This window comes from Bos indicus x Bos taurus, chromosome 20 (assembly GCF_003369695.1).
Source record: "Bos indicus x Bos taurus breed Angus x Brahman F1 hybrid chromosome 20, Bos_hybrid_MaternalHap_v2.0, whole genome shotgun sequence".
In the NCBI taxonomy this organism is placed as follows: domain Eukaryota; kingdom Metazoa; phylum Chordata; class Mammalia; order Artiodactyla; family Bovidae; genus Bos; species Bos indicus x Bos taurus.
In genome coordinates, this window is record NC_040095.1 from 41,546,431 (window position 1) to 41,562,776 (window position 16,346).

Here is a 16,346-nt window from a genome sequence, read left to right on the forward strand (position 1 = left end):
GAAATTGAAAAACTACACTTGTACATACTCTCAGCAGGGATACAATTTCGTGTAATATCTTGGGCAAAACAATTTGCAATGATTAAAATATTTTAATGGGATTTTGAGGATTCCACATCTAGGAATTCATCTTTCACTTAACTGTACATGTAGAGTACACAGAGACTTGTGAACATAAGATTTACAGCAGAATTGTTGACACAGCAAAGACTGTACAATGAAAATGCCCATTAACTGGTGACCAATTAAACAAATCATAGTAGAACCCTTTGGTAGAACATTATACAGCTGTTAAAAAGGAGAAAGAAACTATGTTCTTCCTATCTCTAAGATAGGTTTTCAAATTTAAAAAAATCAAAATGCAGAATAGCATGGATAGTGTGCCCCTGTTTGTCTAAAACAGAAATAACACAGAGAACTTGGATATGTTTAGAGAATTCTTGGAAAGATACTCCTAAACTGGTAACAGAGTGGGGCCCTGGGGTATAGCTAGAAACTAGAGAGAGGGGTCTGAATTGGGGAGAAATCTCAGTCACTGTCCTTCTAGTCTACTTGAATGTTTTGCCATGTACAAGCATGACTCACCAATGGTAAAATAAGGTAGTCTGAAAAATATATATTGCTGATGAACATAGATGAGATAGAAATAGACAAATCTGTTGAGTTAGGGTGGTAGGGTACATTCGCATGGTCACAAATATTAACATAGAAAAATTAAATCAGTTGAGAATTATCGTAGTAGAATTGCAAGTCATTCTTTTCTTTGAAATGCCACTTCAATGTTATTTTAGTGTTGCCACTAAAATAAACAATGACTAGTGTGGGGACAGGGACTGGGAGCCTGAAACATTAACTAATAGCTTTATAAATATGCTGCTCTGGAATGAATAAAAGGAAAAATAATCAGACAAAGAGAGCTCGCAAAATGGTCCAGGGAGCAAGCAGTTAGCAAGAGGAGTGAGAGCAGCAGGGCCAGGGTATCTGTGCTTGGTGGGGTGGCTGAGCAGGACACCCCGTGGTCGGAACTCAGGGGCCACCAGGACAGCAAGTGTGGAGGGACCGGAAGGGTTTAGGTTCACACCTGCAGAGCCCAAGGAAGCCAGCTCTCTGGAGAGCCAGTCAAGGAGGACTGCTGGGCACTGGACTGATGGGAAACATTTAGATCCCGCAAATCTCAAATGAGACGTTTCTATAGTGGCTAGGGCTAACCTTTATGTTGTGAGATGACTACTCTAGAATTGTTGACTTCTTATGCTCAGAAAAAAAAAAGATATAAGCATGCAACCTGTGTGTGTGTGTGTGTGTGTGTGTGTGTGTGTGCATGCGTGTGTGCTTGCTCAATCACTAAGTCATGTCTGACTCTTTGCAACCCCATGAACTGTATGGACTGTGGCCCGCCAGTATCCTCTGTCTATACTGGCGTGGGTTGCCATTTCCTTTTCCAGGGATCTTCCCAACCCCAGGGATCGAACCCATGTTTCCCAAGTTGGCAGGCAGATTCTTTATCTCTGAGCCACTTTAGAAGCCCATACATACATAGGGTTGGCCAAAAAGTATGGAAAACCCAAACACACTTTTCGGCCAACCCAATATATACATATACATGTGTTTATTTATTAAACATGTACACATATTATTACATATACACATTATAAAACACATATGTAAAAGCTAAATTTTTTAAATATATATATTTAATATGAAGTGCTTAATACTTTAAAATCTTTTTCACCTTTACTAAAATATATTATACACAGTGAATATTACTTTTAGTTAAAGCTATATAGTTAAATATACTCCAAAGGCTTCAAAAACTTGGCTTAACATTTTGGAATGTGATAATTCACAAATACGACTTTAAGTTCAAAATAAATGGATGTTGGTTTTAAAGTCTGCCATAGCTGAAGCTACCTCTCAAGGACAGGGAGACCCAAATGGAAACAGTACATTAGCGGTAGCATGTAATAAAAAGCAGTTTTCATTTTGTAGCCCTATCCACTTTTGCAAAGGTTTTAGTTAAAATTTTGTGTTAATTTTCAACTTGGAGTTTTCTTTGCCAAGTTATTGGGAGGTACTGTTTTTTTAAAATAATTTTTAACATAAGTTTTGTAAAACTCTATGGAAGATTTAAAAAAACAGAAAATTTTGTTCTCAAGATTTCAAATATGTGCCTATGAAACTTTTTGTTGGCATATATAATATTTTGGCAAAAAAAGTAATAAGCATGGAAACATATCCAAAAATCCATTTTGAAAATGCTCTTTCTATAGCATGAATTTCTTTCAAGTAGTAGTTAGTGCTTTGTTTTATTTTTAATTGGAGTATAATTGCTTTACAATGTTGTATTAGTTTCTGCTACAAAGAAGTGAATCAGCTGTACGTATACATATATTCCCTCCCTCTTGAACCTCCCTCCTACCCCACTCCCCATCCCGCCCCCCTGCCCAGGTCAAGACGAACTGAGCTGAGCTCCCTCTGCTATACAGCAGCTTCTCACAGGCTATCTATTTCCACATGGTAGTGTATATATGACCCCCTCCAGTGTTCTTGCCTGGAGAATCCCAGGGACGGGGGAGCCTGGTGGGCTGCCGTCTATGGGGTCGCACAGTGTCAGACACGACTGCCGCGACTTAGCAGCAGCAGCAGCAGTGTATATGTGTCAGTCCTGCTCTCCCAGTTCATCTCACGCTCCCCTTCCCCGCTGTGTCCCCGTGCCAGTTCTCTGTCTGTGTCTCTACTCCTGCCCTGCAAACAGGTTCACTTGTACCATCTTTCTAGGTACTATACATGTGTGTTAATACACCGCATTTGCTTTTCCCTTACTTCACTCACTGTGACAGACTCTAGGTCCATCCACATCACTATAAATGACCCAATTTCATTCCTTTTTATGGCTGATGGCAGAAAGTGAAGAGGAACTCAAAAGCCTCTTGATGAAAGTGAAAGTGGAGACTGAAAAAGTTGGCTTAAAGCTCAACATTCAGAAAACGAAGATCATGGCATCCGGTCCCATCACTTCATGGGAAATAGATGGGGAAACGGTGGAAACAGTGTCAGACTTTATTTTTGGGGGCTCCAAAATCACTGCAGATAGTGACTGCAGCCATGAAATTAAAAGACACTTACTCCTTGGAAGGAAAGTTATGACCAACCTAGATAGCATATTCAAAAGCAGAGACATTACTTTGCCAACAAAGGTCCGTCTAGTCAAGGCTATGGTTTTTCCTGTGGTCATGTATGGATGTGAGAGTTGAACTGTGAAGAAAGCTGAGTGCCGAAGAATTGATGCTTTTGAATTGTGGTGTTGGAGAAGACTCTTGAGAGTCCCTTGGACTGCAAGGAGATCCAACCAGTCCATCCTAAAGGAGATCAGCCCTGGGATTTCTCTGGAAGGAATGATGCTAAAGCTGAAGCTCCAGTACTTTGGCCACCTCATGCGAAGAGTTGACTCATTGGAAAAGACTCTGAACCTGGGAGGGATTGGAGGCAGGAGGAGAAGGGGACGACAGAGGATGAGATGGCTGGATGGCATCACGGACTCAATGGACGTGAGTCTGAGTGAACTCTGGGAGTTGGTGATGGACTGGGAGGCCTAGCGTGCTGCGATTCATGGGGTCGCAAAGAGTCGGACACGACTGAGCGACTGAACTGAACTGAATATTCCATTGTATATAGGTACCACACTTTCTCTATTCATTCATCTGTCGATGGACATTTGGGTTGCTTCCAAATACTTCCTTATTCATTCTTTCAATATCATCTTTACCTTGGAAAGACAGCTTATGTGTGTGTGTGCTTGCAGAAATAGCCTCCAGGAAGCAAGCCATTGAAAACTACCTGTTCATAGATAAAGTGGGCAAATTTGGAACAACTGTCTTTTTTGCAGAAGGAAAACACTGCACAGCCATCTTAAAGTTGGATTACTCTAAATGCTTTGCCTCAAGATGAACATCAGACCTCTACAGAGTAAAGCATTTCCACGGTCATTCCCCATCTTAGTACAGAGAAGAATAAAAATTCTACTACTTTTAAAAGTCTTCTTTTTACAAAATTAACCAAACTGATGACATTCTTTAGCATTTTTGGCACTTCTGACTTTAGCCTCTTTGCTGTCTCAACTTTCCTAGGACCAATGCAGTGAATCACTTTCATGTTCTGGCCTATTTTTATAACCTTACCCTGAATTTAAAATTTGAATCAAAGCAGCTGTTACCTTATATAATTTCTCCATAAAGCATTATTCTAACTAAAGAAGTCATTGCCTTTTGAAAATATATCTTTTCTGGTACCTCTTTTCTTTAGTGACTCACAAATAAGTAGGTGTCCTATCGTGTTACTGAAGCAGAACCAAGCAAATACCCTTATTTGGAACATGTGAGAATCAGCGATACTTTATTTCCAGCCACACAGCAAACTGCCACAAGGCAAACTGTTTCTTTAAAACTTCAGCAAGGTTTCTGTGCACCTTCCAGCAGAATTTGCTGACAAAATCGGGCATTTTATGGTTTAGCTATATTGTTTTCCATATATTATTTTAGCTCTTTTTTAAATTGCATCAGTAAGAATCGGTGTTTTCCTTATGGTGTGTGACTTTTTGCCGTAAGCAATTAAGTAAAAAGAAATTTCAAAGAGGCTCTTAAAATATTCAGTTTAGTAAAATTCTGGACTAGATTTAGCACTGCATAGTTTTTAACATTGCTAAAACATTTAAAATTATTTGTATGCATGTGGTTGATATTTAGATTTTAAATATCTTGCTAATTATTACGGCCTTATACCATCATTAGGGATTATCTCCAGGCACAATCTATGCTTATGGTAAGGTTTTTCTTTAATAACAGAGGCTGGAAATTTGTGTTTCACATAGTCTTTTGAAAGCTTTGACCTTTAATTATTTTGTCTGATTTCATATCAGTCTGAATAGTTTGTCATTGGTTTAACTTATAATGTGGTTGAGCACATATCAGCAGGAAAGCAAGGGTCAACCCAGCCATTTCCTTATGGTTTGCTTGCACCTGCATTGATTATTTTTCATCTTCTTTTTTAGCCCCTCAAGAATTTTAGTTTATCTGTTCATTTGGTAAAGCTAATTTAAATCCAACAAAATACATACTTTAATTCATAAGCCTACTTCTCTGAGTGAGCCTACATAAGTTACAGATCCTTGAAATGAGTTAAAAGTAAATTAATCAATGAGCAGGCCTTTGTGGGTCACAATCTCTTCCCTCAGGATACGTCACATAACACACAGGACATGGGACCCTCCTAGGGTCTGACATACAGATTAAGGATGCCATGTTGGCTCATATCTAAAATATTAGCCAAGCTCAATTTCTTATTTTTTTAAGATAAAAATATATCCTGAGAGGTTAATAACTTTTTCCCTTCCCCCATGGATCTTCTCATCCCACCTGGATGACGAACTTTCTAAAGCAAGAACCATTTTCAGTGACTACCACTGATGCCCTCTCTGCCTGTTCTGCTGGGTCAGACAAGGACCTCCCAGCATGTGGACTAAATAAAACCCTTGAGTCAGGAAAACCCTCCAGACTTGCCATGCAGTTTGACAGAGACCTGTACTTAATGGAGCTTGAGTTTTTAAAGACACCTACTTCCTCTTCCCCTGAAAATAGTTCAGACCTCCTTCAGGGACATTTGTGAAAATACATCTGTGACCCCAAAGGTCAAAAGTTTCTTAATAAATCCTAGCCCCATTTAAATGGACTAGCCTTCAAGTCCAGCTTAAAGGGCACAGCAAACACACACTTCAGCTTAGGAAAGAGCCTAGCCCACCATCTCCCTCTGCCATCCCCCAGACCTGGCTGGAAAGGCTAAATTTAAGTCCAAGAGATGTTATAAATGATAGAATCATTCTTTTTTGGGTGGGATAAGCCAGCTAATCAGACTATTGCTGACACCCCTGCCTCTAGCTGTCTGTGACCCAGAGGTACAAAAGACCCAGATACTCACACCTTTGGGTGTTGCTCTGTCCATTTCAACACTGGAAAGCCCTGTCATCCAAAACACCATTAACAGTGACATCTCCACATCGTTTATTTTAAACAGCATCACTTAACTCATACTCTCAAAATCTTTGGAGAAAGACAAAGAAGAGTCTCATGAAGACATATACGTAGCTTTTGAAAACTCATGTTTTGTGCTGTGGGCTTAGTCACTTAGTCGTGTCTGACTCTTTGTGACCTCATAGACAGTAGCTCACCAGGCTCTTCTGTCCCTGGGGTTTCTCCAGGCAAGAATACTGGAGTGAGTTGCCATGCCCTCCTCCAGGGGATCTTCCCGATGCAGGGATCGAACCCAGGTCTCTTGCATTGCAGGCCGATTCTTTACTGTCTGAGCCATCAGGGAAGCCCAAGAATACCGGAGTCCTATCCCTTCTCCAGGGCATCTTTCCAACCCAGGGATTGAGCCAGGGTCTCCTGCATTGCAGGAGGATTCTTTACCAGCCAAGCTACCAGGGGAGCCCCATGTTTTATTATAAATTGCAAAAAACATACACTGCACATACACACGCGTATGTGTCCTGATATCAGATGTTGTCCCCTACAAGAAGGCAGCAACCACTAGGTGGACCCCAAAACACAGGGATTCAAGCCTTTGAACCTCTGGGCTTGGCAAACAGGTTAATTAGGGACATCTAAGCCAGGCCATGTGGTCATCTGTCTCCATTCCAGAAGACCAAAGAGAGACAAGGGCCGAAACAGGTGCTGAAGCTTGGACAATCACCTTTAGAAAAAGAAAACCTCTTGGGGGCATCTGGTGCTCAAAATGAGAGAATAAAAATATTTATCACTTATTTAATATCTGGACATAAAATGAAGTAGGAGTCAAAATTCTTGAAAATGGCCCCAGAGTGTCCAGAAAGAGAAGGATACGAAGTCAGGCTGGTAGCACTATGATCACACTGAGATGCTCCCAGCGTTTCTTTCTCTTTCTGGTTTACAGTTACAATGATTCTCACAAGTACAGCTAAGAGTTTCAAAGTGAGTGTCTCAAGTAGAATACTTGGGTTTTCCATCTCCCATGGTTGAATCAGTCCCCCAGTAGCAGCTCTGATGGGGCTACCAGGAGAACCAGGTTACTGGGCTGAAGTTAAAGAGCATCTCTGAATGGAGCTCTGCAAATTTGCCTCTCTTTAAATCATAGAAAGTGGCTCTTTTAATGTAATCTCTCCCCTCACAAGAACAGACCCAGGGAGGGGATATATACATAAAAAATATATATATATATATAAAATTATGACTGATAGATATAAATATATATTTATATAAGCATATAAATAATATTATATAATATACATATAAAATATAAAATTATACATAAATATATAAAATATAAATAATATATTTATATATATTTATTCACATTGTAGTGTGGCAGAGACCACTACAACATTGTAAAGCAATTATCCTCCAATTAAAAAAAAAAAAAAAAGAACAAACAGACCTTGAAAATATGCTCTGTAAGTGGCCCTGGAGTTACCTACAGGCTGTGATTGAGGGTGCACAAAGACAGGCTTCTAAAGGAATCCATGCCATTGGCTTTGCCTGCTACTCACCCTCCCCTGAGGCTTTCTGATTCCAGGAGACTTGAGTTGGGCTGGGGACGGACAACTTCCCCCCACCATCTGTCACCAAGAGCTAAGCACGAGTGGGTTTATCAGATCAGCTACTTGTCTACTTGTAGGGCACATGGGCTCTGAGTGTAGTGGGGAGGGGTTGCCCTGGGGGTAGTCAGGAGGGGGCACCTCTTGGGGGTAGCACGAGGAGACCAGGCACCCAGAGGAGGGGGAATGGTGCTTGAGTCACCCTCTGCTTAGGGATGGCTCAGATGTTCCCATTCTAGGAGAGCTCTGAAGGCTGAAAACATCCTAATGGCGCAGCTGAGAAACTCGCACAGCCTAATAATAAGCTTCTTAAAGCTCCTAGTGCCGTGCTTGATTTCAACCACAAGGTGGCAGGCGATGGCAGAGGATGGTCCACAGCCTTGCCCAGAAAACGTGTGGAAGACCGGAGGGAAAGCCCAGTCCAATGGCCATCACTTACACACTGATGAAGCTGCTAAGAGTTAAACTCTTGTTGAGAAGGAAGGTTCTAGATGTAACTACCATCCGTTTAGAGAATGGATGTAGAAATATGCAGGAAAATGTGATTTTCAATTTGTATCTTACAACCAACAATAAAGTGCAAAAAAAAAAAAAAAAAGGAAATCTAATTTCATTGGTTACTATAGTGTTGAAGAAAAAGTTCTAGAATTTGAGTCAGAGGCCCTGAATTCTGGTCCTTGCTCTTGACCCCAGGAAACCTCCTCCCAGAACCTTAGTTTCCTGCGTGGTACTATGAGAAAACAGGACTCAGATGAAATCTGGGCTGCCTTCCAGAAAGCATGACATGAAATGAAACAGCACGTGGGGCAAGCAGGCAGAGAAGAAAGAAGTGGGCACGAATGCAAGACCCTTGCAATGCTCCATGGACACTGCATCCTTCGGGAACAGGCTGTTCCACTTGATGAAGTTTCCAGATAATTGAATTTTAAATGCTGAAACTTGTTTTCCTTTTAACCTTCCGTAATGGAAATCTCTCAGAAGTGTATTACACGCTTCTCTGGCTCCTTAAACAGCAAACTAATATAATTTAACCTTTCCTGAATGTTCTAGGTCATCAGGATGACTACCTCTTACTATACATACAGTCTCCAATAGAGCACTGGGTGCCTATGGGCATATTCAGGTAGGCAGGAGGACCCTTGTGTGTAATGGCCCCAGAGACTACATTATAAAGCTATAATTGGCAATTCTTCCTTCCTGCAGTCTCCTACATCACTACCTGCAGTCATTTCTCCAAGTAACACCTTCTAGCAGCCTCCTGACACTCTGTTTAAAATCTGCTATAACCTAGGGAGAACTCAGGGTTGCCATGGGTAACCAGAATCTGAGCTTGTAACAACCCTAAATTTAATTTTACACACAATTTAAAGGCAGTGGTACTGAGCTGAAGGTTACCTCTGTCCAGGGCTGACATCCAGCTAGTCAGCCCAGGAGTAATTCTCCTTAGTTGGCCAATGTCCCTAAGCTCCTGGGTCCTCCTGCCAGCCCAGTACCCTGGCCCCTCTCCATGGACCATGTATGTATCTCACACCCCAGTAACTCAAAGGTGCGGTCTGGCCCTGAGCGGCTCCAGCACCCTTTCCTGCAGGCACCAGCATTGTTTCCTACAGGCTGATACCCACGCCATTACAGGTAACTCAGTGTTTGAATATTACCCTGATTTCTGGGTTGAAGATTACTCTCTTTTCCTGCTGAGCAAACTAGAGTTTTAGCCTCTTCTCTGCTCTTTAAGGGCTTCCCTGGTGACTCAGAGGGTAAACAATCCATCTGCAATACTGGAGACCTGGGTTCGATCCCTGGGTTGGGAAGATCCCCTAGGGGAGGGCTTGGCAACCCATTCCAGTATTCTTGCCTGGAGAATCCCCATGGACAGAGGAGCCTGGGGGGCTACAATCCATGGGGGCGTTGCTGACACGACCGAGCGACTAAGCATGCACACGGATGCTGCCCTTCAAACTCAAAGGCCTTTTCTTAGTTCAGGCTGTGCCCTGGGTCCAGGTAGCCTGAGGCCAACCAGGAAGGATGTGAAAAGCTACCTTTGACTGAACATTGACATGTGCCAGAGGCCTATTCAGGACATCAAGTAAATCTTCTCAGCTCACCCACTAAACGATCCCGCTGGGGGAAGCATCAGCCTTGCGTGGCTGAGGTCATTTGCCCACACGGCCAGCACATGGGTCTAGAAGCCAGATCCGCCTCGCCCAGGCCCATGTGTTCTCTGCACTGTGCTGCCCTGCTCATATTCACTCATGTACCAAACAGTCCAGTTGAGTTTGATACCCTGAAAAAATACATTTTCAGTGGAACATGGGCCCTCTTACTTTTCAGAAAAGGCTACTTGTTTTTGTTTTGGTGTGTGGGTTGTATTTTAATTAATTCCACATCTTGTTACCAATTTGGAACAATCTGTCCTCAGGGAACAGATCTGCTTTACTTATAGAAAGCTAGGGGAGGGAGGGATGGTGGAGGGGAGGGACTGGGGTTACAAAGTATTCCTTGTAGGAAATAATGTAAAAAAATCTTCCCAGTTCTCCCTTCACCAAAAAGATATAAATAGAACATTCCAGAAAACCTCATCTTCCCCGGAGTAGGTATGATAGAATTGCAAACAAAAGCTTTCCTCCATGTGTTTACCAGCCATGCCTGCAAGATGCGGCGTGTGACAGCACCCATTACTGGTACCCCTCCCCACCTCGGAAAGTTCTCAAGAAGTTCACTCCACCGTGATGCTGTCACGACTCAAAAGCATGAGGGGTTCCCAGAGCTACGTGGGGAGCCTGGAAGCAAACTGCAGACCTTGGGAGTGTCAGTCAGGGAGAGAGCAGAATGGGGTCTGCGGTTTGGGGATAAGTTTGAGATGCTCTCAGGTTAAGCTCTGAAAATGGTTCTAGGGCTGCAGACGGGTGTCAGACCTATGGCTGTGAATTCTCTGCTCTTCCTGCAGGGATGATCTTTCCAAACTGCCCCTAAGCTAATTTTTAAAATAAGCCAACCATGAGCTCATCTTCTACATTTTGCACCTGCTCCTCCCACACTTAACCCACACACAATTTTCAGAGTGTCCTCTTCCAAAAACATCCACAATGCTGTAAAGTTTCCAGAGTGACCTTGTCAGGGAGGAAATTGTTTGAATAACTGACCAGCCGCAGGTGACAGGGTCAAAATATCACGTGTGTTAGTTTGCTAGAGCGTCACAATAAAGTACCACAAACCAAGTAGCCGAAGCAACAGAAATTTGTCTTTTCGTTCTGGCACTGACAGTCCAAGATCAAGGCGTTGGCAGAGCTACACTCCCTCGAGTATGGGAGAAATGTCTGTTCCAGGTCCCTCTCTTGTTGTTCACTAAGTACTGTCCAATTCTTTGTGACCCCATAGACCCTACAGAACTTCTTAACTTCTGGTCGTTCCTTGTCTTGTGGCAGCCTGACCCCAGCCTTCACATGGCATTCTCCTTGTGTGCATGTCTGTGTCCCCAGATCTGCCTTTTATATAAGGATGCTAGTCATACTGGACCAGGGGCAGACCCTATTCCCATAGGGCCTCATCTTCACTAAATACATCCGCAGCAACCCTACTTCCAAACAAAGCCACAGTCTCAGGTCCTGGGTGGGGAGGAGGGTAGGACTTCAACAGGTGACTCTGGAGGGGCATGACACATAATTCAACCCATAACATCATCTAAGAGATTTCTGAATTCAACATCACACTCAAGAGAAGGGGCAGAATGGCTTGCCCCAAAAGTGTGCCTCTTATTATAATTCCAAGTGATATTCCAACTTGTCATGTTGGTGGGGGGATAGGCAAGTTAGCATGTTGACACGTGGAATCTGTTGCTTACAAGTAATGGTGAATATACAGTCACTGAGGGGGCTGTCTGCAGAGGGGGAGAGAGGTACATTGGGGTTTCTGCAGAACCAAATTCCCACTCACCACTTTTTTAGGACAAAACCTACATAGGTATGTGGGAAAATCTAGTGTTGAAGCAAACAGTTAGTTACAAAGAGTGAAAAAGGATATGTTGAGAACGTTCAAAACACTTTCAGCTCCTTGACACTTAATCTCAAAGTGCTTCTAGTCCTCAAGTTCAGGCTAGATGTAAGTTTGCCAAAGGAGGTTTATATGAAAATTGAGTTCCTTACATAAGAGATGGTAGGGGAGAACAGGGAGCGGCTTCTGTTTTCCTTGTCTATTTGGGTAAGTAGGAGCCTTAGAGTTTGTTCTCGTCACTTACTGCCCTTTTGTCTATGATTATGTCGAGGAGGTACTTTGTGAAGCTGTAAACCATCCATGAAATTGAGCACCAGATGGCATGACAAGGACCCGAGATTTGAGGTGGTTCAGAACAGGGCTCAAGATCACAGACCAGGCTGTGGCGGCGGCTGGGCTCAAGTTCACAGTTGGTTCTGCCTCTTTCCCAGGCGGCCTTGTGTAAGCCACATGCCCTCTCTGTGGTCAAGGTTCTCATCTTAAGCTGTCCTTTACAGAGTTGGGCTCCTGTTCATGCTCAGCCACTTGAGACTCTTTGCAAGCCTATGGACTGTAGCCCGCCAGGCTCCTCTGTCCATGGAATTCTCCAGGCAAGAATATTGGAGTGGGTTGCCATTTCCTTCTCCAAGTGATCTTCCCAACCCAGGGATCAAACCCTGGTCTCCCACATTGCAGGCAGATCTTTACCATCTGAGCCACCAGAGAAGCCCTTATGTAGAGTTGTAGTAGGTAGTAAATGACAGTGGCGAGAGTCCCTAGAGCCGTAACTGCTCAATAAATGGTTTTTGTTATAATTATGCCAGACAACTAAGAAGTCAATCTTGAAAAATCGACCCAGTCTTTTTCTCTCCTGTCTTGTGAATGTCCTGGTTGTTCTGGGCACTGGGAGACCAGGACTCCAGGAGCCCTTGTCTCACTGCCTGATTCACTTTAATGTCTTGAAGATTAAGCAGAGGGTTTGGCCTTCTCCTTCTTCCATGCCTACACCTGAGGACCTCCTGGGTAGACTTTCTTTCACCTAGCCCTTCATCACCTGGCGTGCACACAACAGCCCCTTAGAGAAGGGAATTTCAGAGCCATGACTGTTGCCTAGTGAAAAAGTTTTGTTTGGAGGATTTACTCCTTTAGCCATGGAAAATATTCAGAGCCCAGTACACTGGCTGTTCCCTTAGTTCCAGTATTCTCGATGCTCTGGCATTTGGAGACTTGATCCTGGAGAGACTGCCCCTCCTATCCATCAGGGGCAGCTAACTCCTAGAGCTAGCAAACAAGTCTCTTGAGGAGTGTGCCTCTGATATCAATAATATTATCCAACCAGTCCAGAGCTCAAATCCCAACTGTCTCTTTTAACCAACTCTCACACATCAAGCCTGGAGAAGAAATGGCAACCCATGGCATTGTCCATGGCAATCCCATGGACAGAGGAGCCAGGCAGGCTATGGTCCACATGGTCGCAAGAGTCAGATGCAACTTAGCAACCAAACCACCACCACCAGCACCACATATCAAGTCTCTATTCCCCTGTCTAAATTAGCCGGGGTCAGGTACTAGACAACTGGAGAGCACCCCTATAGCTCAGAGCTTGCCGAAATTACTAAAGTTATCCTATCCTAAGGTTCCTCAGTGTACCTACCGCATCTCACTCAGTCTCTCCCCGGAAACCCCTAATACAGGCTTTGGGCCCTGTTATCCCCTCCCACCCTCAGCCTCCTGACCAAGGCTGGTGCCTCCCCTGTGGCTCTGCACACAGTGCTGCGCCTCCCACCTCTAGGCATCTGGGGTATAAACTCCTTCCTTTGAGACAGTTGTTCCTCTGTCTGCATGTCTTACCATACCTGACTAAAAAAAATTCTGGGTGCATCTTAGAACACCCACAGGCCTGTTTCCTATTTCATAAGTCTGAGCAAACTCTGGGAGACAGTGGAGGACAGGGAAGCCTGACGTGCTGCAGTCCATGGGGTCGCAGAGTCAGACATGACTGAGCGACTGAACAGCAACAGAGTGTTATTGTAAAGCTGAGGCCTCTGGCCACACCAGACAGTTTATGCTAATAATGTGATCTCTGGTGGGGGCCTCGGATGATGTGGTATTAGTTTGACTCCTGGAAGGACCAGATACTTAGTAACAAAGGTCAGCTACACAGGCTTGGGGTGTCTAGGTGACTAACTGCTGCTGCTAAGTCACTTCAGTCGTGTCTGACTCTGTGCAAACCCATAGACAGAGGCCCACCAGATTCCCCCATCCCTGGGATTCTCTAGGCAAGAACACTGGAGTGGGTTGCCATTTCCTTCTCCAGGTGACTGACTAACCCCCAATAAAAACACTAAGACTTGGGTGAGCTCTTCAGTCTTCCCCAGTACTCCATATATGTGGTCACACATTGCTGCTGGGAGAATTGAGTACTTCTGCATAACTCTACCAGGAGAGGACAACTGGAAGCTTGCTCCTGGTCTCTCCTGGATGCTATGCGCCTTTGATTTTAATCTGATTCCTTTCATTGTAATAAAACTATAACCATGAGTATAATAGCTTTTCTGAGTTCTGTGAGTTCTCCTAGTGAATCATAGAAGCTGAAGGTGGTCTTGGGAACCATAATTCACTCAAGAAACAACAAAACAGTCCAACCATAACTTACTGCCATGGTAAGTGGCCACATGGGTAGAAAACAGAAATATGTTCATTGAGATGAGATCCAAGGGGTCTTCCCAGGACGAGGAAATGGCAGGGTGGTGGTCTAAAGACATTTCTAAGCATCTCAAGAGGCTTCTGAATTGTGAGTTGGTGGCAAAGGTCATAGGGACAGGCAGATGAAAACATACCCAGGACCCAACCTATGGCCTTCCGGTTTGAGGTAAGATGCTGGGTTGAGTAGAAAAGAGGGTCTCCCTCAATGTAATACTTCTCATCCTCTTATCATGTACTATTTCTTTTCTTTCTTACCCCAAGTTTCGAGAAAAAAGGACAAACTCTGAGCCTGAATCTTCTAAGAGAGAATGAAGCAAAACAAACCTATAAATACCGCAAAATCTCAAGAGTGTGTAGTTTCCCTCCATAGGATAAATGCTGTTGGCTTCTCACCACGGGAGGACTCGCAGCCCTCAGCATCAGGCATAAGTGAGCCACAAGGGTCCCACATCCACCCCCCACTGCCGGCTGGTGCTCCCCCACTCACCTGGCGCCACTGACATCAACTCCGACCATCAGCTGCCCGTTAAGGGAGAGGATCTCATCCCGCAGGCGCACCTTCCCACTCTTCCCGGCTGGGCTGTTCTTCCTCAGCTCCGTCACCCAGATGCAGCCCACATCCAGCACAGGGCCCTGGTGCGTTTTCCTCTTCTTGCCCCCTCTGCGCTTTTCCCCATAGTCCCCAAACACAGGGATATTCCCAAAACTAAGGCCCACAGTCTCCGCGTCCCCCAGCTCCTTGGTGAGGTACACGGTGCAGATCTCCATCCCAGGGGGGCTGCGGTCGGGCTGGATGGAGCTCTCGTCCACAGCAAAGTTCAGCCTGATGTACTCCTGCAGTTTCTGGATGGCCGCCTGGCAGAGGCGCTGCTCTGGGCCATCCCCACCCTCCCGCAGGCTGTTCTGCAGCCACTGGTAGAGGAGGGGCAGGTGCAGCCCAGCATTGTCCTGGGTGATGGGCATGGTGCTCACTCCCAGGCGCCAGCATCATGAGAGGACCTGCTCCTGAGGGCCAGGCCCCGCAGGGCCCCACGTCCCTGGGGAACGCGGGCTGTCGTCTGCTCGGCCTGCGTTCATGTTCAGGCTGGCAGACAGGCCTGAGGAACTCCTCCTCCAGTCCAGGCTGTTTGCTTTGGCAAGAGGAGGACGGTTCACAATCAGAGCAACAGGGGAACAATCGCTGGGCCTGGAGCGTCAATGAGGAAAGGAAGGAAGTGTCCGACCAGTCCCTGCTTGGTTAATTTCCCAGTCGGGCTCGTGCGGAGGACCTGGAAATGAGGTGTTCCTCCAGCAGTGACAGGGTGACCTCCCCTGGATTCGTTCACACCTGGGAGGGGAAAAAACAAAAACTCCGGTTACAACAGTGAGCCTTCTCAGATAGAACACGTGGCAGGAGAGCATTACGGAAGAAGGGTGCTTGCTTTTTGAGTCAGGGACCCAGTGCCCCTCCCCATCCCATTGCTGTGTTCCCTCCACCCTGTGTGAACATGCACACATACACTGATACAGAAATACACGCACACACTGTCATACAGAGATGCGCAGATGCACACGGATACACAGATGCATGGTTGTGCACATGCACAAACTCACTCATGTAGAGATGCACACACAGAGACATACTCATACAGAGGTGCACAGACACACACAGAAACACAGATACACACAGACAGATGTACACACAGATGTACACATAGGTGTATACACACACTGTCGTATAGAGATGCACAGACACATAGAGATACACGAATGCACACAGAGGGACACAGAAACAGATGCACACAGACAGATGTATGCACAGATGCACACACGCAGACACACACAGATACGCAAATGCATGGATGCACACATGCATGCACACACACACACACACACACACACCCTTCCCCCAGACAAGAACACTCTGAAACGCTGACCTTCCCCAGGACATTTCCCTGATCAGTAAGGAAATGAGATAACTTTTGCCAGGACTGCTGCTGCTGCTGCTGCTAAGTCGCTTCAGTCGTGGCCGACTCTGTGTGACCCCATAGACGGCAGCCCACCAGGCTCC

General features: G+C 44.9%; 1 protein-coding gene across 6 annotated transcripts in view; it reads right to left on the reverse strand.

Annotated features, from left to right (window-relative positions):
• PDZD2 (PDZ domain containing 2) overlaps positions 1-16,346 on the reverse strand; it is a 404,920-nt gene that overhangs the window by 240,291 nt on the left and 148,283 nt on the right. For all 6 annotated transcript variants that reach the window (XM_027520465.1, XM_027520462.1, XM_027520463.1 and 3 more), the window contains one exon: positions 14,784-15,623. In XM_027520465.1, coding sequence (XP_027376266.1) covers positions 14,784-15,259 — 476 coding nt within the window. In that variant the 5' untranslated portion in view covers positions 15,260-15,623. The remainder of the gene's footprint in view (positions 1-14,783; positions 15,624-16,346) is intronic.